General features: G+C 36.3%; 1 protein-coding gene across 6 annotated transcripts; it reads left to right on the plus strand.

Moving 5' to 3' along the window:
* Positions 1-607: 607 nt before the first annotated feature.
* On the plus strand, positions 608-14,216 carry Ssdp (Sequence-specific single-stranded DNA-binding protein). Of its 6 annotated transcripts, XM_077434712.1 has the most exons (7): positions 651-1,363; positions 10,924-11,130; positions 11,216-11,365; positions 11,445-11,618; positions 12,030-12,140; positions 12,840-12,962; positions 14,080-14,216. In XM_077434712.1, the coding sequence occupies exons 1-7, from the start codon at positions 1,009-1,011 to the stop codon at positions 14,214-14,216; spliced, it is 1,257 nt and encodes a 418-aa protein (XP_077290838.1). In that variant the 5' UTR covers positions 651-1,008. The 6 variants fall into 6 exon arrangements, with proteins under 6 accessions (XP_077290841.1, XP_077290842.1, XP_077290844.1 ...); XM_077434715.1 differs by lacking the exon at positions 14,080-14,216 and having other exon boundaries at positions 608-1,363; positions 11,216-11,359; positions 12,840-13,088; XM_077434716.1 differs by lacking the exon at positions 14,080-14,216 and having other exon boundaries at positions 608-1,363; positions 12,030-12,157; positions 12,840-12,999.
* The last annotated feature ends 3,402 nt before the right edge of the window (positions 14,217-17,618 follow it).

The raw sequence follows: 17,618 nt of genomic DNA on the forward strand, positions 1-17,618 counted from the left end.
CACTCGACTGGTAGGGGCGTTCCGCTTGAGTTTAATATAATGACTGCAGGTGTATGTCGTCTGGGTTTCGTTCGCTCGAGTGTGAAGGGTGGATCATTCTCGAAGGATTTTGGCATCGTTCCGCTTGAGTTGGATTTGGCGCCGTTCCGCCTGAGTTTAATATAATGACTGCAGGTGTATGTCGTCTGGGTTTTGTTCCGCTCGAGTGTGAAGGGTGGATCATTCTCGAAGGATTTTGGCATCGTTCCGCTTGAGTTGGATTTGGCGCCGTTCCGCCTGAGTTTAATATAATGACTGCAGGTGTATGTCGTCTGGGTTTCGTTCCGCTCGATGTAGTTTGTTGTTGCGGAATATTCTCGAATGTTTCGATGACGATGACGATGACGAGATTCCTACAGGTCTCTTGGACTGTATTCGTCGGGGGGGTGGTGGCCTCATGTTGAGGGCTTTAAGGGTCAAATTCCGTGACCTTTAAAGCGGGCTTAGTATAACGAAACAAAACAGCCGCACAGCGCACACCCGATACAAACAGAAGTCCGCCGGATACGAAGACGAGTTGAAAAGCGCAACCGAACCGCAAGACATCGACCAAAAGGCAAATGTAAACAGACGCGCTGTGGCATCGGACACGGCCGCACGGGAAGAGCGTTGAGACCGCATCGGAGAGAAGTGTCGTTGTGTCGGAGCGAGTGTGCGGGTGTGTGGGTGTGTGTGTGTCGGCGTCCGTGCTGGCGTTATCTGGCGCGAGAGGAGCGGCGCGGCGAGAGGGGCGGCGGCTCCTCGAGCGGGGCTCACTCGGCGCTCACCCGGCGCTCACACAAACGTCACACCCCACCCACCCACCCCACCCACCCCACCAACACGGCCACAGCGACGGTCGCGAGTGACAGCCGCGCGAAGGGCGGAGCGCGAACAAGGGGGCGAGGACAGACACGAGTACTGTGAGCGGGAGCAGGAGCAGGGGAGTGTGAGCGTTTCAGGGGAGAAGGGAGAGGAGCGCTGGCCGCGATGTACGCGAAGGGCAAAGGCTCGGCCGTGCCGTCGGACGCGCAGGCGCGCGAGAAGCTGGCGCTGTACGTGTACGAGTATCTGCTGCACGTGGGCGCGCAGAAGGCGGCGCAGACCTTCCTGTCGGAGATCCGCTGGGAGAAGAACATCACGTTGGGTGAGCCTCCGGGCTTCCTGCACTCGTGGTGGTGCGTCTTCTGGGACCTGTACTGCGCCGCCCCGGAGCGCCGCGACACCTGCGAGCACTCCTCCGAGGCCAAGGCTTTCCACGACTACGGCTTCGTCAACTCGGGCTACGGCGTCAACGGCATCGGACATGCGGCCCCCCACGCCGGACCCGCACCCCCCAATGATGGTGACTCTCTCACTTTTTACTTTACTCTCACTATACCTATACCATATACTATCATACAAGTAGAATGCATACAATTGACATTGTTAACAAAAGTCTCATCCAATAGCGAGCCATCGAAGAAAGCAACAGAAAGTCAGAAGAGAGCCGAAGTTTAGCAAACAATGGCTACGTCCACACACTACCGATATTTAGTGAGTTAATTTGAACACCAGAAACGTCTCAGGAGTGAGTTTTTTTTTCGGAATCAACTGACTTGAAAAATCCGAGCGAGCACTCTTATTTTGCGGGAAGTTTTAAAGTTGACATATTTCGCTCGATTATATGATTGATTTATTGCCCGGCGGCGACTTTGCTTTGCATCCCGGACCAAATTCTCTCGAAAATAAATCTATAATTTTACGCTAAATTATTTTTATGAGGGTCAAATGAAATAAATTCAGTCGGAGGTTTCAATGTTATTCGTTCGGAACATATTTTATAGTTTTTACATGTGGAAAATATTACTTTAGAAAAAAAATTGTCATCATGTTCGGTCATAAAAATTTAACTGGCTTTCACGCCTCGTTAAATTTGGTTTCTTTATTCGAATACAAATATATATATATACACAAGAGTGAAAGAGAAACCTCAGCAACACTTGAAAAAAAACGAGATGCAAATATGTCGAACATTGAGAGAGGTAGAGTATTTTGAGTGATTGAACGTGTCAAACCGTACGAGTACGGTCGTACTCTGGCGGGGCCATTTTACTTTGCACGTACCCGTACGGTCGTACTCCTCAAAGGGTTAAATAACACCCACAGGTTGCAATATGGTAACTGGGGGTCTACGTGACGAGCCGGAATGTTAAATTACAGAAAACACAAATATCGAAAGGCAAAGATCTTAAGTCGAAAGATCAAAAAATGCATGGTAAACGGTACATACTCACTTAATTCGCCCGAGCAGGGTGCAACGGGAACAATAGAAACAGGCTTTTCCTCCCGTATTCTGCGCGCGCACATTAACCTTTCCACCGCGTACAACTACTATACATGTCCTAGCGAACATGCCCTCAGCGCGCGAGACACGCATAGATGTCTTGGAAGTTCCAACCTGTATAAGAGCCGTCTATTGTATTAAAACTTGGTTGAAAATATTACTAAATGTATACTTTACCAAATTCAATAGATGGCAGTAGTCAAAAAAAAATAAATGTAGGTTGTAAAATTCAAAAAAATATTACAACCTATATTTATAGTCTAAGACGCGATAACAAAATCCGCAAAAAAGCAGCCGCGTACAGGGCATGTTCGCTAAATTTGGTGACGCGGGCAAAGGGTTAATAGTATGTACCGTTTGGATGCGTTGCATCCACTCTAAAATGGCCAGACAGATTAACGGACGGCTGCTGCTTTAAATTCAATTCTCGTCTTCTCGAATGATAGATTGCACATCAGATGACGGGTACTTACCTTTCGGTGTGCACAGATGCATTTATTAAAATTGAGTTGGATCTTTCTGGCAAGTTTATAAATAAGGCAAGATTCGATAAGTTCCGAATGTTGCCTTATTAAACTCGCCAGAAAGATTTTAATAATCAATAACTCAATTTTAATAATTGCATCTGTGCACATCGAAAGGTAAGCACCCGTCATCTGATGTGCAATCTATCATTCGAGACAACGAGAATTACGTTTAAAGCTGCCGTTCTGTTAATCTGGCGATTTTAGAGCGAATGCACCAAACCCCTAAGTGACGAGCCACAATGTTAAATGACAGAAAACACAAATATCGGAAGGCAAAGATCGAAAATCGAAAGATCTTAAGTCGAAAGATCAAAAAATGCATGGTAAACAGTACATATTGACTTAATTTGCGCGAGCAGGGTACAACAGGAACAAGAGGAACAGGCTTTTCCTCCCGTATTCTGCGCGCGCACATTAATAGTATGTACCGTTTACCATGCATTTTTTGATCTTTCGACTTGAGATTCCCGGGCTCGTCACGGAGACCGGGAAACTGGATATGGAAAAATTCTTAAATATCGGGTGTAGATATCGGTAGTGTGGACGTAGCCAATGAACAAACTCTGCCGCGTAGAGTTTTTGTAGCAACATTTTCGGAGGTTGAGAGCGATTCTATATGCATTCTACTTCTATGCATACTATATACTATATTAATACTCACTTTCACTTCACTCCTCCACTCGTTCCAAAATGTATTTACCAATTTTTCAATTGTTTTAGAGTATTCCTTAATCTGACTTTATTACAATGTCTTCCCAAAGCCGAAAGAGAGACCGCCCTCGCAATGGAGACGGTCAAACTGTCCGTCGTCACGGTGAAGCAAATCGAACTGTATACATATACATATGTATAAACACACCGACGAGTTCGATCAGTACAGGTAGGATCGGACGATGCGTTATCAGGATATTGACGACAGCACACAATACATTGTGCTCTTCGACTGCAGCATGTATCTAATGGGTCTACATCGGCACGGCATCGAAAATCGAAAGATCTTAACCGTTTGCCCGCGGCCGTCTTCTATGGAAGCTTTGCGCGACAAGTCTGTAGCGCGGCTGTCTTCCATAGAATTTCTGAACTTTGCACGGGATTTTGAGCCTTATATGCGCCTATTTCAACTGTTTTAAGGTTCAAAATTGGTTGAATATATTACTGAGAGTTGAATGCCATCTATTCAATTTGCTTAAAATGAATATATACCAGTCAAAATTAGTGGTTTTGTGGAACCATACTGAAACCTCGTTTATGTGACGTCACGTCTTCATACAATTATGAAGAATGATTATTTGACAATTAATCCATAACTACGAGATATATTATGTATTTTATTGTTTAAAATAATAATTTATGTGTTAATTAACATATCTGGTTACTTGAGTAAATATTAAAATCTGTATTTAAGGTCGAAAACTCGATTGCCAAATTCGCGAAAAAGGTGCAGCGTACAGGGCGTGTTCGCTATGTTTATTGCTGCGGGCAAAGGGTTAACACACCTTAACACTATGGTGGCTGCTGACTCATATTTGTATCATGTTGGGTGCACAACGCTTACTGACCACTGATACATATATGATTCACGACTGCGCGAATATATTTTTCAGTCCGCTGATATATATTTGTATCACGTTTTCGTCATAAACGATCATAAAGCGCTTTATATGTTAATGCGTTGTTGTTTATTTTGTACTTGGTTATGTACATTGTGGTTTAAAAGTAAAAAAACAAATGAATATTTACTATTAGATTCGCCATATTTAAGCTGTTTATGTTGCAAATACTGAGCGAAGCCGGGTAAAACAACTAGTAAATCAATATAAAAGAAACATTATATTTGTACGTAGTTGCTGGCCAGAATACATAATATATTGTTATATGGAACTGTAATATTCCACTACCGCTTAAATAATATTATATGTATATTACTGTTAATTAGTAGCGAACGGGAATACCATCGAGGGCACCAAATACACCCAGTAATGTCACCGAGTTCTTGATTTTTAGCTCAAATTAATATTTATGTACGTACTACTGTTAAAAGTGCAAAATATATAATACATAACTGTTTTATTCAATTTTGCAAATAGTATATATATAAAACAACTAGTATATATATATACACAGAGAAATTTTATAATAATAGAAGCGCCTTTATCAATACATTGTCTGTTTCATAATAATACGCGTGATGTTTCCATAACTACAGATACGCGCACGGAATAGAACCAGGGTCATCACATATTCACTACAGAAATAAATGTTTTATTTGACATGAATGTATTTACAATTTGAGCATATGGCGGTGTTGGTAGCCAATCCGTTCTTTTCTCAATTGACCGATTAATTTTGTCCACTTTTTTTGCATTTGTCTCTGTCCTTGGGAACTCTTAAATTAACGTCTAATGTATAGTTTCAACAAAAATATGTATAATATAAAATTAACGATGTTTATATTAATTAAACTTAAATAATTGGTTGTTAATATATTTGAGTATTCGGTGCCACCGAGAGAAATGTTTTTACATTTATTTAAAAATAATTTTTACATTTCTCTGGTGCCACCCCTGAAATTGTATGTAGAATGCGTGCAGTCGCCATGACACTTTTAAAAACTGTCAAACTACGATGCTAATTGAATAATATGTTACTTAAATGATTAATTTACTTGTAGAAATGTATTCCATGTTGTTTATTGTGTGTTTCTGAATGCATTGTGCAATTTTTAACGATGCACTTGCTCATCTTGCGAGTAAAATTAACAAACAATCGAACACACCTGCTGGGCAAATTATTATGAAAAGTCCACGGACCTTTTCCACTTGACAACAATACGAAGCCTAAAGCCACTTGTATTATTATAACATTTCTCTGTATATATATATCTTATATGTAATATATAATTTCGAAAGAGACTTTGTATGTAACTATGTAAGATTTGGGTAGTAGAATCCATGACGTTAAATTTAAAAAAAAAATTAATGAATATTCAAATAAATTTAAATAAAATAAAACTTCAAATTAATTTAGTGTTCAAACCTTTGGGTGCTGACGTCTTTTCTGTTGAAAGCCCGCCACATTGAAAATTTTGCCAACATTTCCAACTAGAATTATTTAGAAATCCAATAGAAAGCAGGTATAAAAATTGTGGCTATTCCAAACAAACACTAGATAATAAATACTGTCGATTTTTTCGAGTTTTGTAAAGGTTTTTTTAGACTCTTTAATATATCTTGCAACAATATAAAATACACAAAAAAAGTCTATTAATGAATGTATTTTTCCAATACTAGTTCCATCTTTTTCATTGTTGTTAAAATGTAATGCTCACAATCTAAATGCCAAGCCACAATCTAAAATGCTCGGCAGTTAGGGATTTCCATCGAGAAATTCTGGTGTAAACCAGTCTTTATAAACGTTGACTCGGATTACACGATCCATGTTCAAAGCATTTTTTTTTTCAATGCTACCTGAAAAGGCTTAGCGGGTAGTATTCTTGTTTACTTTGTACATGTCCAAAACACAACGGCTATCGGCGTTTTTCAGGCGCATTCAAAGGGTTAAGCGGTTTATATTACAAATACCGAGCGAAGCCAGGTAAAAGCACTAGTTATATATAAAATGTTTTTTTTTTTTAGTGAACCATATTGTAATTCATTAAAAGGAGTGCATTGTATATAATAACTATCTAAGGGCGAAAACACGGAGATGAACGGCATGGCACGCAGTCTTTGGTTTGAGTCAAGAAAGGGCGTTCCCAGTCAATTATTAATTCGTACGATCTTAAGCTTCTCATACATGGGACTAACTGTTATCAATCACTGTCAAGCTTATATCAATTCAAGGACTAAATAGCACCGAAAACAGTCCAAGAGGTAATTTTTGGGACTATATGCCAGGAAGGCTGCATTTTTTTTCGCATCTTTAAAAGTATCTAAAAAAAACACGTGCCACGTGCCCCTCTGTGTGATTTCGCCATAATGCGTGCGTCTGAATGTCCGTTAACATGCTCCAGCTCCCCTTGGAATCGTATATCGTAAAAAGAGACGCGGCATAGCTTGGGCTTTGCGCATGTCACTTCATTCACATGATCGGTTGACATAATAAACAAAATATTACATTTTAAATTATTAATTCCGTTGATCCGAATTGCGATATTTCACCGAGTGCACGAGTATGTGCACACAGGCCACTGATATATTATAATTTCAGTTTTAACCCTCGACATTTGATGTTAATCGTTGTTGTATATATATATATACACTTAAGTTCAGAGTCCATTTTTTTTTTTTTGTATTCTTTGGAATATATTAAGCTATCGCAAAATTAAATTATTCAATGAGCACAACAAAATGATCGTTTTGTAATATAACATATGTAACTGTGCGTTCAGAATTTGAATGCAAGGACAAAATCGCTTCACAGCGTTTATCGGTCTATTGTCTGGACTAGAACACAATTTGGAACAGTCCGGACTTATCCAAACGTTTCAATGTTTTATTTTTATTTATTTATTCTTTGGGAAACACAGCACAGCCGATGTATCCAATTTTATATTATCTTACGATGCCGTAATCGAGATATCCCTGAACGACATCTATAGTATTAAACTTGTACATATATAAATTTTCAAATAGTGATGACATGGATAGGATGGTTTTTGCCAATCTGTTGAATCGTTTCATCAATGAAAACAGATAAATTTTCAAACTTTGATGGTAACGATCGACTTAATAATCAATAATAAATATCCAAATCTGACCAGCAGCACTGGAGATAATACTCGGAATAAATTATTTTCAATCAAGGTCAAACCCGAGTTTGAATGCTTAGCATTAATGCAACCACCAAACTATATTGTTGGCTAATTTGAATTGTATAGGTTTCCGTCACATTCAGAAACCAGCTAACTTTGTCAACGAATTGCTCAGTTTTTATAAACTTGTCTACTATTTTTTACGGATACTAATTGTAGCCTTCTATAGTTTCCTCATACAAAAACCGGTTTGGTTAGGATGCTGCAGTACTTCATCTTGTATGCGCGATCTGCGCTTGATTTGATGACAGTTTTGATGAACTGATTATGAATCAAGTATGTTCAGACGATAAAATAGAATTCCTTTCGTCTAAAATGAGATATATTTTCTCGTTTTTTAATGAAATTCAAGTTTTTACGACGAGCATACAACATTAATACTTGAATGAATCAATTGGCTGACACTATACAGGAAAAGTTTATAATAAAACTGAAGAGTTAAAAAAAGTGACTATATTGATCAGGTGTTTTGCAATAAATCATGACGAAATATAAAAATAGCAAACACTAGGTGAAGTTAAGTTGATTTGCGACTATTTTTTAAGTAAATTTCGCAATGTATTATCAAAAACGCATCGTCCGATCCTAATTCTACTGATGAGTGTGACCAATTTTAGCCAAAAGTTTTGGTTTAATGGTAGTAGTGTAATTGTAATTTTCATATTGAATTTGTTGTATTTTTCATTTTAGGCATTTCCATATTATTTCAATTGTATCATGTGAAATACGATATTGATAATGAAATGTTTACATTTATAAACTGCTCACGATATATTTTATTATATGAGCCGTTATAATTAAAAGTGGCATAAGTTTCCTTCATTTCGAGAAATATCTCGCAAAACATTAAATATAATATTTTGCGTTTAACAATGTTTAAAAATATTGTTGGCCTGTAATACGTTTATTAAGCTTTTCCAAGATTCTGGACATATTGAATTAAAATTAGTGATAACAATTTGGCAATTAAGTCAAATAGAAATAGTGTTTTTGAACTGAAAATTGGACTTTCGCCACTTTCAAATATAATGGGGTCATATAGTCGAATATATTTTACTTTTTATAATTTAAAGCCAGGTTAATTGAATGTATCTAAATTATTGTAATAATTTGTAATATACAATGTATAAGTTAGCCCTAGTGTCGATTTTGAATGATGTGTTATGGAACAATGGCAAATATGAGAATAACAATAAGTTAGCTCGTATTGTTCGGAAACATTCCAACTGTAAACTGAAATATTAGGGGTCATGTATTGTGTTCTATAAGAAAAGGTACTTATTGGTTCTAAGGGGGCAACCGATCATTTACTCCGACTCTTGGCGAGCTTGCCAAATTCATGTAACTGCTGGTTGAATCACTGTTATCGATCACAGACAATACAAGGATAAAATATCACCGAAAACACTCCAGGGGGTGAGTTTTGACTATCTAAAAAAAACGTACGTTTTGTATACTTGATGCTCGGTTGCGCCCGTATAACCAACAAGTACCGAGGGATGTTTTATACAAATGATTAAGTTGTGGAATACAAATTGAAATGGATGAGACAAGCTTGTGTTATTCAAAAATAATTCATTCTAATTGAAAAGCATAAAAAATTTACCTTTGAGCGAGTCATCAATATTTGTTCAACATTTCATTCGCAATCATTCAACTATCTAACAAATGTTGTTTTGTTTTTTTTTTTTGAACAATAGAGTATGAATGCATATTCACTTTGTATCATTGTTCCATTTTTAAATGACTTACTATTATGGACAATTGTCGCTTTGACTCCCCACTCTAACTTTTACATGTCGCATGACTTATTCCATACTCTCTTGTTCATAAGTTTCTCATTCATATTACTAATCAACATTTACAGCCATTTACCATACACTGCCGGATGAAGGTCTCTGTTTTACGCAACTCACATTAATTTTTCTGATTTTATCCATCCATCTCCCATTTTAACCTTCCTTACGCTCTTTTGCGTCCTTTTGGGTACCATTCGAGCACTTCTTTCGTCCATTCTTCTAACTACGTGACCCACCTATTGCTATTTCAATCTCTTCACTCTCTCCATCAATTCAACTACCCTTGTCATACTTCTTCTAAAAAATCCTCACCGGGGCAAGCATTTTTTTCTCCCCCCCCCCCCTAAAATTAGCAAAGAAACAAACAATATATGTATATATTATTTTATGGCAAAATGATCTCGATTTGTAAATCTCAAGTATTTATAACTTGAAATATATAGTAAATTACAAGAAATTCTGTATTTTTTTTAGTTCGTATCTTTATGCGTTCAGAAAAAAAATTTATTTGTATAGAAAGCATTGTCTTAAACGCAACGTGTTCTATTCCGGTCAGGCTGAAATCTTATTATTAATTACTAGTGTTGGGCCCGTTGATTTCAACGGGTGGTTTCGAAAAGGAATTGAAACTCGAATAAAAATAAAGTTAAAGATGTTGAATCGAATCCCCAGCGCCGTAAAAAAAAAGTTCTATATATACTGTTCGATGCGAATTTTTCCGCTAGGAAAATAGACCGAAATAATATACTGCCATCTATTGAAAATGTATTTAATTAATTAATTTTTCTACTTAACTTATTAAACAATTAAATATGAATATTAAATGAAATATATTTAAAAGGTATTTGAAAAAATTGGACCGCGTGGGGGATCGAACTCATGACCGATGACACATTTCTTTTATTTATTTTTTATTTAATAACTTAATATGCCAACACCCATGCGATGGTATATCATCGGGTACAACACTAGTAATACTTATAAACGTTACAATATCGTATAATTGGTCCGCTGTATGTAGGAAGACACTTAGGAAAAACTTGCATGCTGTCCCTTACACCACCTCTCGACCAATAGCATTTCGTACAGATAATAAAACATTATCTGTACGAAATATGGGTTAAGTTTTACTTAAGTGTCTTTATTGCATCGTATATATGGACTATAGTTGTTGAAATTTCTTATTCGCACACATACAATAAAACATCTATTAACTGAATGTTAAATGTTTATATGGATTGGATAATATTATTTGATTCAAAGCTCTAGTTGTTTTTTATTTATTACTTTTTCTTTTTAAAAGTTTTATTAATTGTTTTTATATTATGGTTATTAAATTAAGTAACACTCTCTGCAACTGTAGCTTTGATGAAAATTAAAACGAAACAATTCTCATTTGTTTTCTGTTGCGTTAATGTATTATATTTTTTTTATGAATAGGCATGGGAGGCGGCGGCATGCCACCAGGCTTCTTCCCAAACTCTCCTCTTAGACCGTCACCTCCAGCACATGGACCGGCGCCGGGCCAGCCGAGTCCTCAGTTGCTCGGAGGCCCCCAACCGTTCATGGGTCCTTGGTATCCACCGGGACCCGGCCCACGACCCTCAGTACGAATGCCAATGCCCAACGACTTTAACGGCCCCCCAGGTACACGACAATCCCACAAACTTTAAACCGACACTACTTAATTTTTTAATACACAAATAATCTAAACGGACGCATCGTTGTTCAGGTCAACCCATGATGGGTAACAGTATGGAGCGAGGCGGTCCACCCGGTATGATGAATCCTCGCATGAATCCACCCAGAGGGCCCGGCATGGGTCCGATGAGTCCCGGCGGCTACGGACCGGCCATGAGAGGACCACCACCCCAAGGTCCAGGCATGTGCTTTTACCGTGTGTTCGATTATTGAAAATTTGACGGAAATAGGTGCTAATATGTTGGGGTATCGTTGAACAGGAATGCCTCCCGGAATGGGTATGACTCCTCGGGCGGCGTGGCAGGGCGGAGCCGGCGGTTCTATCAATTACTCGTCGAGTTCGCCCGGCACGTACGGTGGCCCCCCAGGATCCAACGGCCCCCCAGGTCCCGGCACGCCAATCATGCCAAGTCCGCAGGACTCCAGCAATTCAGGTATTATTTTTACTATATCGATTTTTTCATACATAATCGTCAAAATTGTATCACAATATATGATTAACACGCGTGGAGTGGTAAGCATCAATATATATGTATGTATATATATATATATATAATTTTAATATTTCTCAATATGTTTTAAAATAATACAAAAAAAAAAAAAGAAGTGCACTGTCGACATTGTTAAATTTTATTTTCATTCCTGGTTCGTTCTGAGCATTACTTACTTTGTGATTCGTTGGATTGAAATTTTGTTTTTAACTGTTGTTTTTTAAATTTTGTTAAATTTTTGTAAATAATCAGAGATGAATTTGTTGTGTTCAGTTATCTGTCTGTCTGTCTGTTTGTGTCTGTCCATCTGTCGCACTCTGTATTTATGCATAGTAAATTGAAAATTTTGGTTAGGTGGTGAGGGGATGTACACTCTGATGAAGCCAGTTGGCGGAGCAGGTGGTCTTGGGGCGGAATTTCCACTCGGAGGGGCCGACCATGCGCCCCCACCACCCTCGCAAGAAGGTCAGCAAGAAATTAACGTAAAAATTCTGCTGAAATAAATTTAATACAAAAAAAAAAAAAAAAAAACAAACACTTTATGCATATTATACTAGTGTCACCCATGTCTCAGACACGCGGAGAGAATAACAGAAAGTACTGAAATGACACACGGATTAGTTTAGTAAATGGTAGGTAAATAAAGCTTGGCAGGAATTTGCTATAATTTAATCAAAAACAAAAAAAAATACGACATTAACAATGTTCGGCTTTACTTTACTACGTACTCGATACATTTACGTGGTTTTATTTTCTTTTCCTTATATACATATATCTATTGACACTAATAGCTTAGATGAAAGCTACTAATGCCGCTCGTAACAATCCACCATTAATCTGTTGCCAGAACCGCGTACAAATCACGTAGATGATAAATAAATTTGCATCCGAATATTCCACTGGCAAGAGGTTGATTTAATAACTAAAATACCTGTTATTTTCGATGGTCATATTGTATGTAGTATTGATTTCGAGTTTAATAATAAATTATTTTTTTTTGTGGTTATTACTATTATCCGTTTGATTTGGTAATAAGAGATTAACTCGATTAACATCGTTGAATGAATTTCGCAAACTTTTTTCTTTTATTCTTTTCCGACGTCCCGTTTTGTTTTGTTTTTTATTTTATAGTATTCGTGTTCACTAATTGTACATGATCTACAGGCTTGGGAGGAGTGGACGGAATGAAATCATCCCCCGGAGGTGTAGGAGGAGGAGGCGGGGTTGGCGGTGGCCCTGCTACACCGCGCGAAGACTCTGCCTCCGGAATGGCTGACTACAACCTCGGTATAGAGCTACTTATACAAAGAATATAATAAAAATGAAAAAAAAAAAAACAAAACAGTCTCATCGAATCTTAACCCTTTGCGGTCGCAAGGCTCCCCTGGTTCACCACCGTTCTGAGTTGGTACTGGTCGCAAGGATCCCTGGGTTCACCATTTCACTTATTGGAATTCTGACGTCGAGTGTTTCTCTAACCCGTGTACGATGCTCAACGACATCGAGCCGGATGGCCGAGTATTCGGACGACCTCGTTAGTTCCAGTCATACGATACGAATGTGCACCGACACGACTGACTGTGGGGTCGGCCGAACACTCGCCCATCCCCCCCCACCAGACACCACCCGTTTGACGAATTCGCTTGAAAGATTTCATCATTCTTCCGAGTTGCGGGAGTAATGTCAATTGTCAATTATTGCATTCAGCTTCGAAGCGGGCATTCTGCATTCATCCGCATTGTGCCCAATTCGAAACACAATAAAGTTCATAGACGAAATTCGACAAGATCAGCGGTGGAGAACCTACATATAACATACGCGCCAAGTGTTTCTTCATTGGCATGTGACATTTAAAAATAATCTTTGAAAATGGTCATTTTATATATATATATATAATATATAAGCCTTTTGCTGAAAGAGTGCTGCTACCGATTCGAGTTGAATTTTAGACTTTTGGGCACATATGCTAAAGAGGTTCACCACTGCTGCATACGATATGTTGCAACTGCACTGCCAGAACGTTTTCTTTTTGATTGCAAAGTGACGTCTAATATCATAAAGCGAGCAATGGAAAGCGATCTGGCAGTGCGTGGAGTACTGAGAATTTTAAAACGGTAGTTATTTTACAATAAAGTGTACCTGAAATGTATTAAAAAAAACAATCAGTTTCAAACACGATTTGCATAGTTTTTTTTTTTTGTTCTCTCTTCAAATAAAGAAGATTATTCTCTGTTGATATTATATTAAATAGTAAAAACGAATTCCGACCAGGCTAACTAAACGCATGCCGCAAATGATTCCGTCCGGAAAGGGTTAAAAGTCGCTCGCGTTGTGTATGTGTTGTGTGTGTGTGGAATATCGTGTGTTGCTCATTCCGACATTCCTTATGTTTTTTTCTTTGAAGGTGGTTTCGGCGGACCAGGCGGCGACCAGAACGATCAGACTGAGTCGGCCGCGATTCTCAAAATCAAAGAGAGCATGCAAGAGGAGGCCAAACGTTTCGAAAAAGATTCGGACCATCCCGACTACTTCATGCAGTAGTGTGGACCGGGCGCGCTCAGCGACGGTCCGACGGTGTGGAGACCAGGGTGCCTCCGATATATGCGTGTCGTCTTCTTTACCCCCTCACCCCACCCCAAACCCCCCCCCCCACCCCGGCTAGTTGGGTTTTGTGACGCCATCTTTTGTTTGTTTGAATGTTGTGTGTGTTGACTTTTTGCCCGGCGGGCGCTTGTTGTGCGCGAGGTGTGTTTTTTTGAGCAATCGGAAGTTTTTTTTTTTTTTTTGTAAATCGACGTTTGTACTCTCGAACCTCTAAATCGATCGATCGATATATAAGCGTGTGGCATACCTATTTGATATTTTAGATAATTTATTATTATTGTGTTGAGGCATTTGACGATACCTAAAGGTCGTAAGTGGTTTTTTTTTTTTTTTTTTTATTATTATTTTTTATGAGCGAACGTTGATATATATATATATATGTATATATATATATATGGTCTACGTGTGAATGTGCGTTTAAATCAAGTTATTATTTTGTGTAAATTATGAAAATAAAAAAATTGAACATATTTATATATTTACATTTTATATACGTGTATTCAAATTTTACATTTGTTTTGACGAAATATGATAGATAGTGTATAAATAATATACAGCGTTTTATATATTCATATAAAATTTTATTTAAAATTGCCGTTTTAAATTTTTCACTATGATCAAATGTGATTTTTTTTTATTACGATCTCTCTTTTGTTTTATTTTTTATGTTTTTGAATTGAAAACAAGATGGCGTCATAATTACGTGTGATTGTGATTATGTTCGGTATAATTTTGCTAGTGTCTTTCATTTTATGAACTTTATACACCGATTTTTATTGATTTTATAAATATATATGTAATATATATATACATTTATTTTGATTCGCCGTGTGAACGGATCGCACCAGTTGTAGTTAGTGTGGAATAAATATCTTTTATTGAATATTGTAGAGATGAAAACAGTAAACTTTTTACTTAGGTATATACTGCTAATATTAATTATTGATATGTAATAAGATAACTATTATTATTATTTTTATTTATGTGTATATATATATATGTATATTTATATATATATACATATATGTACATGTAAATATGTATATGTGTATATATATTATATATAATATAGTTTTACAGGGGTATCACGAAAATGGCATAATTTAAAAGAAATGGTGATAATTGTAAAAAAAATAAAAAAAATCACCCATATTGCTGCTACGAAATCGTACTATGTATTATTTTATGATACGCCTGTCTCGTCATCGATGATCTGAAATTTAAGCATGCGACAGATTTTTCATCTATCTACAGATCTGTGTTTTTTTTCTTTTGTATTTTGTAATCTTATTGTGCTTGTACGCAATTACCAAAGTGTCGTGGACGACTGCGATAAGTATCAGGGTTATTCGCCGTTCTAGGACTAAATCTAGAATTAATGAAATGTTTTAAATATTTGTATAAAGATTTTAAGAAGTTTAAATTTCGTTTTATTCTTTTTTTTATTTATTTTTTATTGATTTTTAGGGCAGTTTTTTATACCCGTGTATGTTTTATAATCGTTTTTTTCTACCAATATATTTCAAATAAGGGATAAGCGACAAAATTAAATTAAATAGCGAAAAAAAGTCTGTAGATAGATAAATAAATAACCATAATTCATATCTAATAGAAGTACTTTTTTGTATTTTAAAAAAAATAATAAAATGGGTGATTTTAAAAGTTTTACTATATAGAAACACAATGGGTTGTTTGGATCTAGGCAATAGTGATGAATATCTCGTAGAATGTATTTTTTTAATTTATACTTGCGGGATTGAATGCGTGTAATGTGGACATACGTACGTAATGGGACAGTCCTTGTTTGTTTACGGAGGAAATTTACGAGTCGTTTTCACCCCTCGGAATATTTTCCAAGAAAATCGTCGAAGAAAATTTTTTACATGTACGTGTTCAACATTCCCAATATAGACGAATATAACTTATATGGACCTCATTTAATTTAATTTTTCACTTGGAATTGCACTATCGAGTGTTCCAAGTTTACATCTATGATTGGAAAATCTTCAGAAGAATATCTGACAAAATTTCATACCACAACAAATAAGGACTGCCCTAAAGGTATAAACATGTTAGTGCATTATTTATTTTTATTTTTTCGTGAACAAAGCGTAAAGTTGCAAATATGATTCTAGCAAATCTCGACTGAATAAAATTATATATATAACAAAAAAAAAACACTACTTTATATTCATTGAATTATGAAAATATGAATTATTTTGGGCTTTGCGATTTGTCATCACACACACGTATGTTTGTGTTTATCGGAATTATCAATAATTAAAAAAAAAAAAGGTATTACTATTATTATTGTAATAGTGATTGATTTCCTATAGTTAGAATTATTCATTAAATAAAAATATTGTGAATTTGGTTTATGTTGTATGTTTTTTTTTTTTTTTTTTTGTATAAATATAATTTATATAGAAATGATTTATATTTGGTATACTTTACATTATTGTCTATTTATGTAAATTCTTTCATCTCCATTATAATAACAATACATTCGTTTAGGCATTTTCGTATGAAGTATGTGTTATAAAATTTGCCAAAAAATATATAAACATAGTTAAATATGAATTGCGGTATAATAGTCCATAAATAGCTTGATGCGTGACCATTTTACATAAAGGTGCGAGAAATATATGCATCTCGATGAAATAATATGGGGGATGGAAGAACACCCCCCCACCCCGCCCTCGTGTATGCATTTTTATTTTATAAGATGAAATATCTTTTTAAATTGTTTACACAACATGTGTCCCATCTCCCTTTTGCATTTATGGTGTGTACACGTAATTTTTTTACTACTTGACAACTATTATTATACAATAACAAAAAAATAGAATTTTTATAATTTTATATAATATCAGTGTTTCATTGTGCTCTTTGTAAATAATTTATTTTTTGTGTATTGTGTTATTAATTTCGTACATGCGCTTTAATGCATTTGGGAGAGATGTTCACCGAGCGTATTTTGAAGATTCGCTGCTGTACATGAAATATTATTGAAATTCATTCACCCTTGGAAAGTTCTAAAAAAAATGTCTGTTTTTAAATTAAAATTGTATACAAATATTTATTTTGTTTTATTTTTTCATGTAACCGTTTAAAGATTCACTTATTTATTATATTTACAGCAAATGGATGTAGAGATGTGGTGGAAAAATATGTTAATACATTTTTCATGAGTGCATTCAAGAGTCATGTCAACATGACCCTGACTTGATTTTGACTTCTTTTGCCAATTTACGAATATCTCTGGAGTACTAATACAGGGTAGATAATATAGTGATAGTCATTGACTTTTACTTTTATTTATAAATACACTAGTGGTTT

This window comes from Arctopsyche grandis, chromosome 7, assembly GCF_051622035.1.
Source record: "Arctopsyche grandis isolate Sample6627 chromosome 7, ASM5162203v2, whole genome shotgun sequence".
NCBI classification, from domain to species: Eukaryota; Metazoa; Arthropoda; class Insecta; order Trichoptera; family Hydropsychidae; genus Arctopsyche; species Arctopsyche grandis.

Excerpts from the sequence above, each read along its gene's own strand:
- Ssdp (XM_077434712.1), top strand. The coding sequence starts at position 1,009 with ATGTACGCGAAGGGCAAAGGCTCGGCCGTGCCGTCGGACGCGCAGGCG. Across the intron at positions 11,366-11,444 it reads ACCACCACCCCAAGGTCCAG|GAATGCCTCCCGGAATGGGT; the intron begins GCATGTGCTTTT and ends ATCGTTGAACAG. Across the intron at positions 12,141-12,839 it reads CCCACCACCCTCGCAAGAAG|GCTTGGGAGGAGTGGACGGA; the intron begins GTCAGCAAGAAA and ends CATGATCTACAG.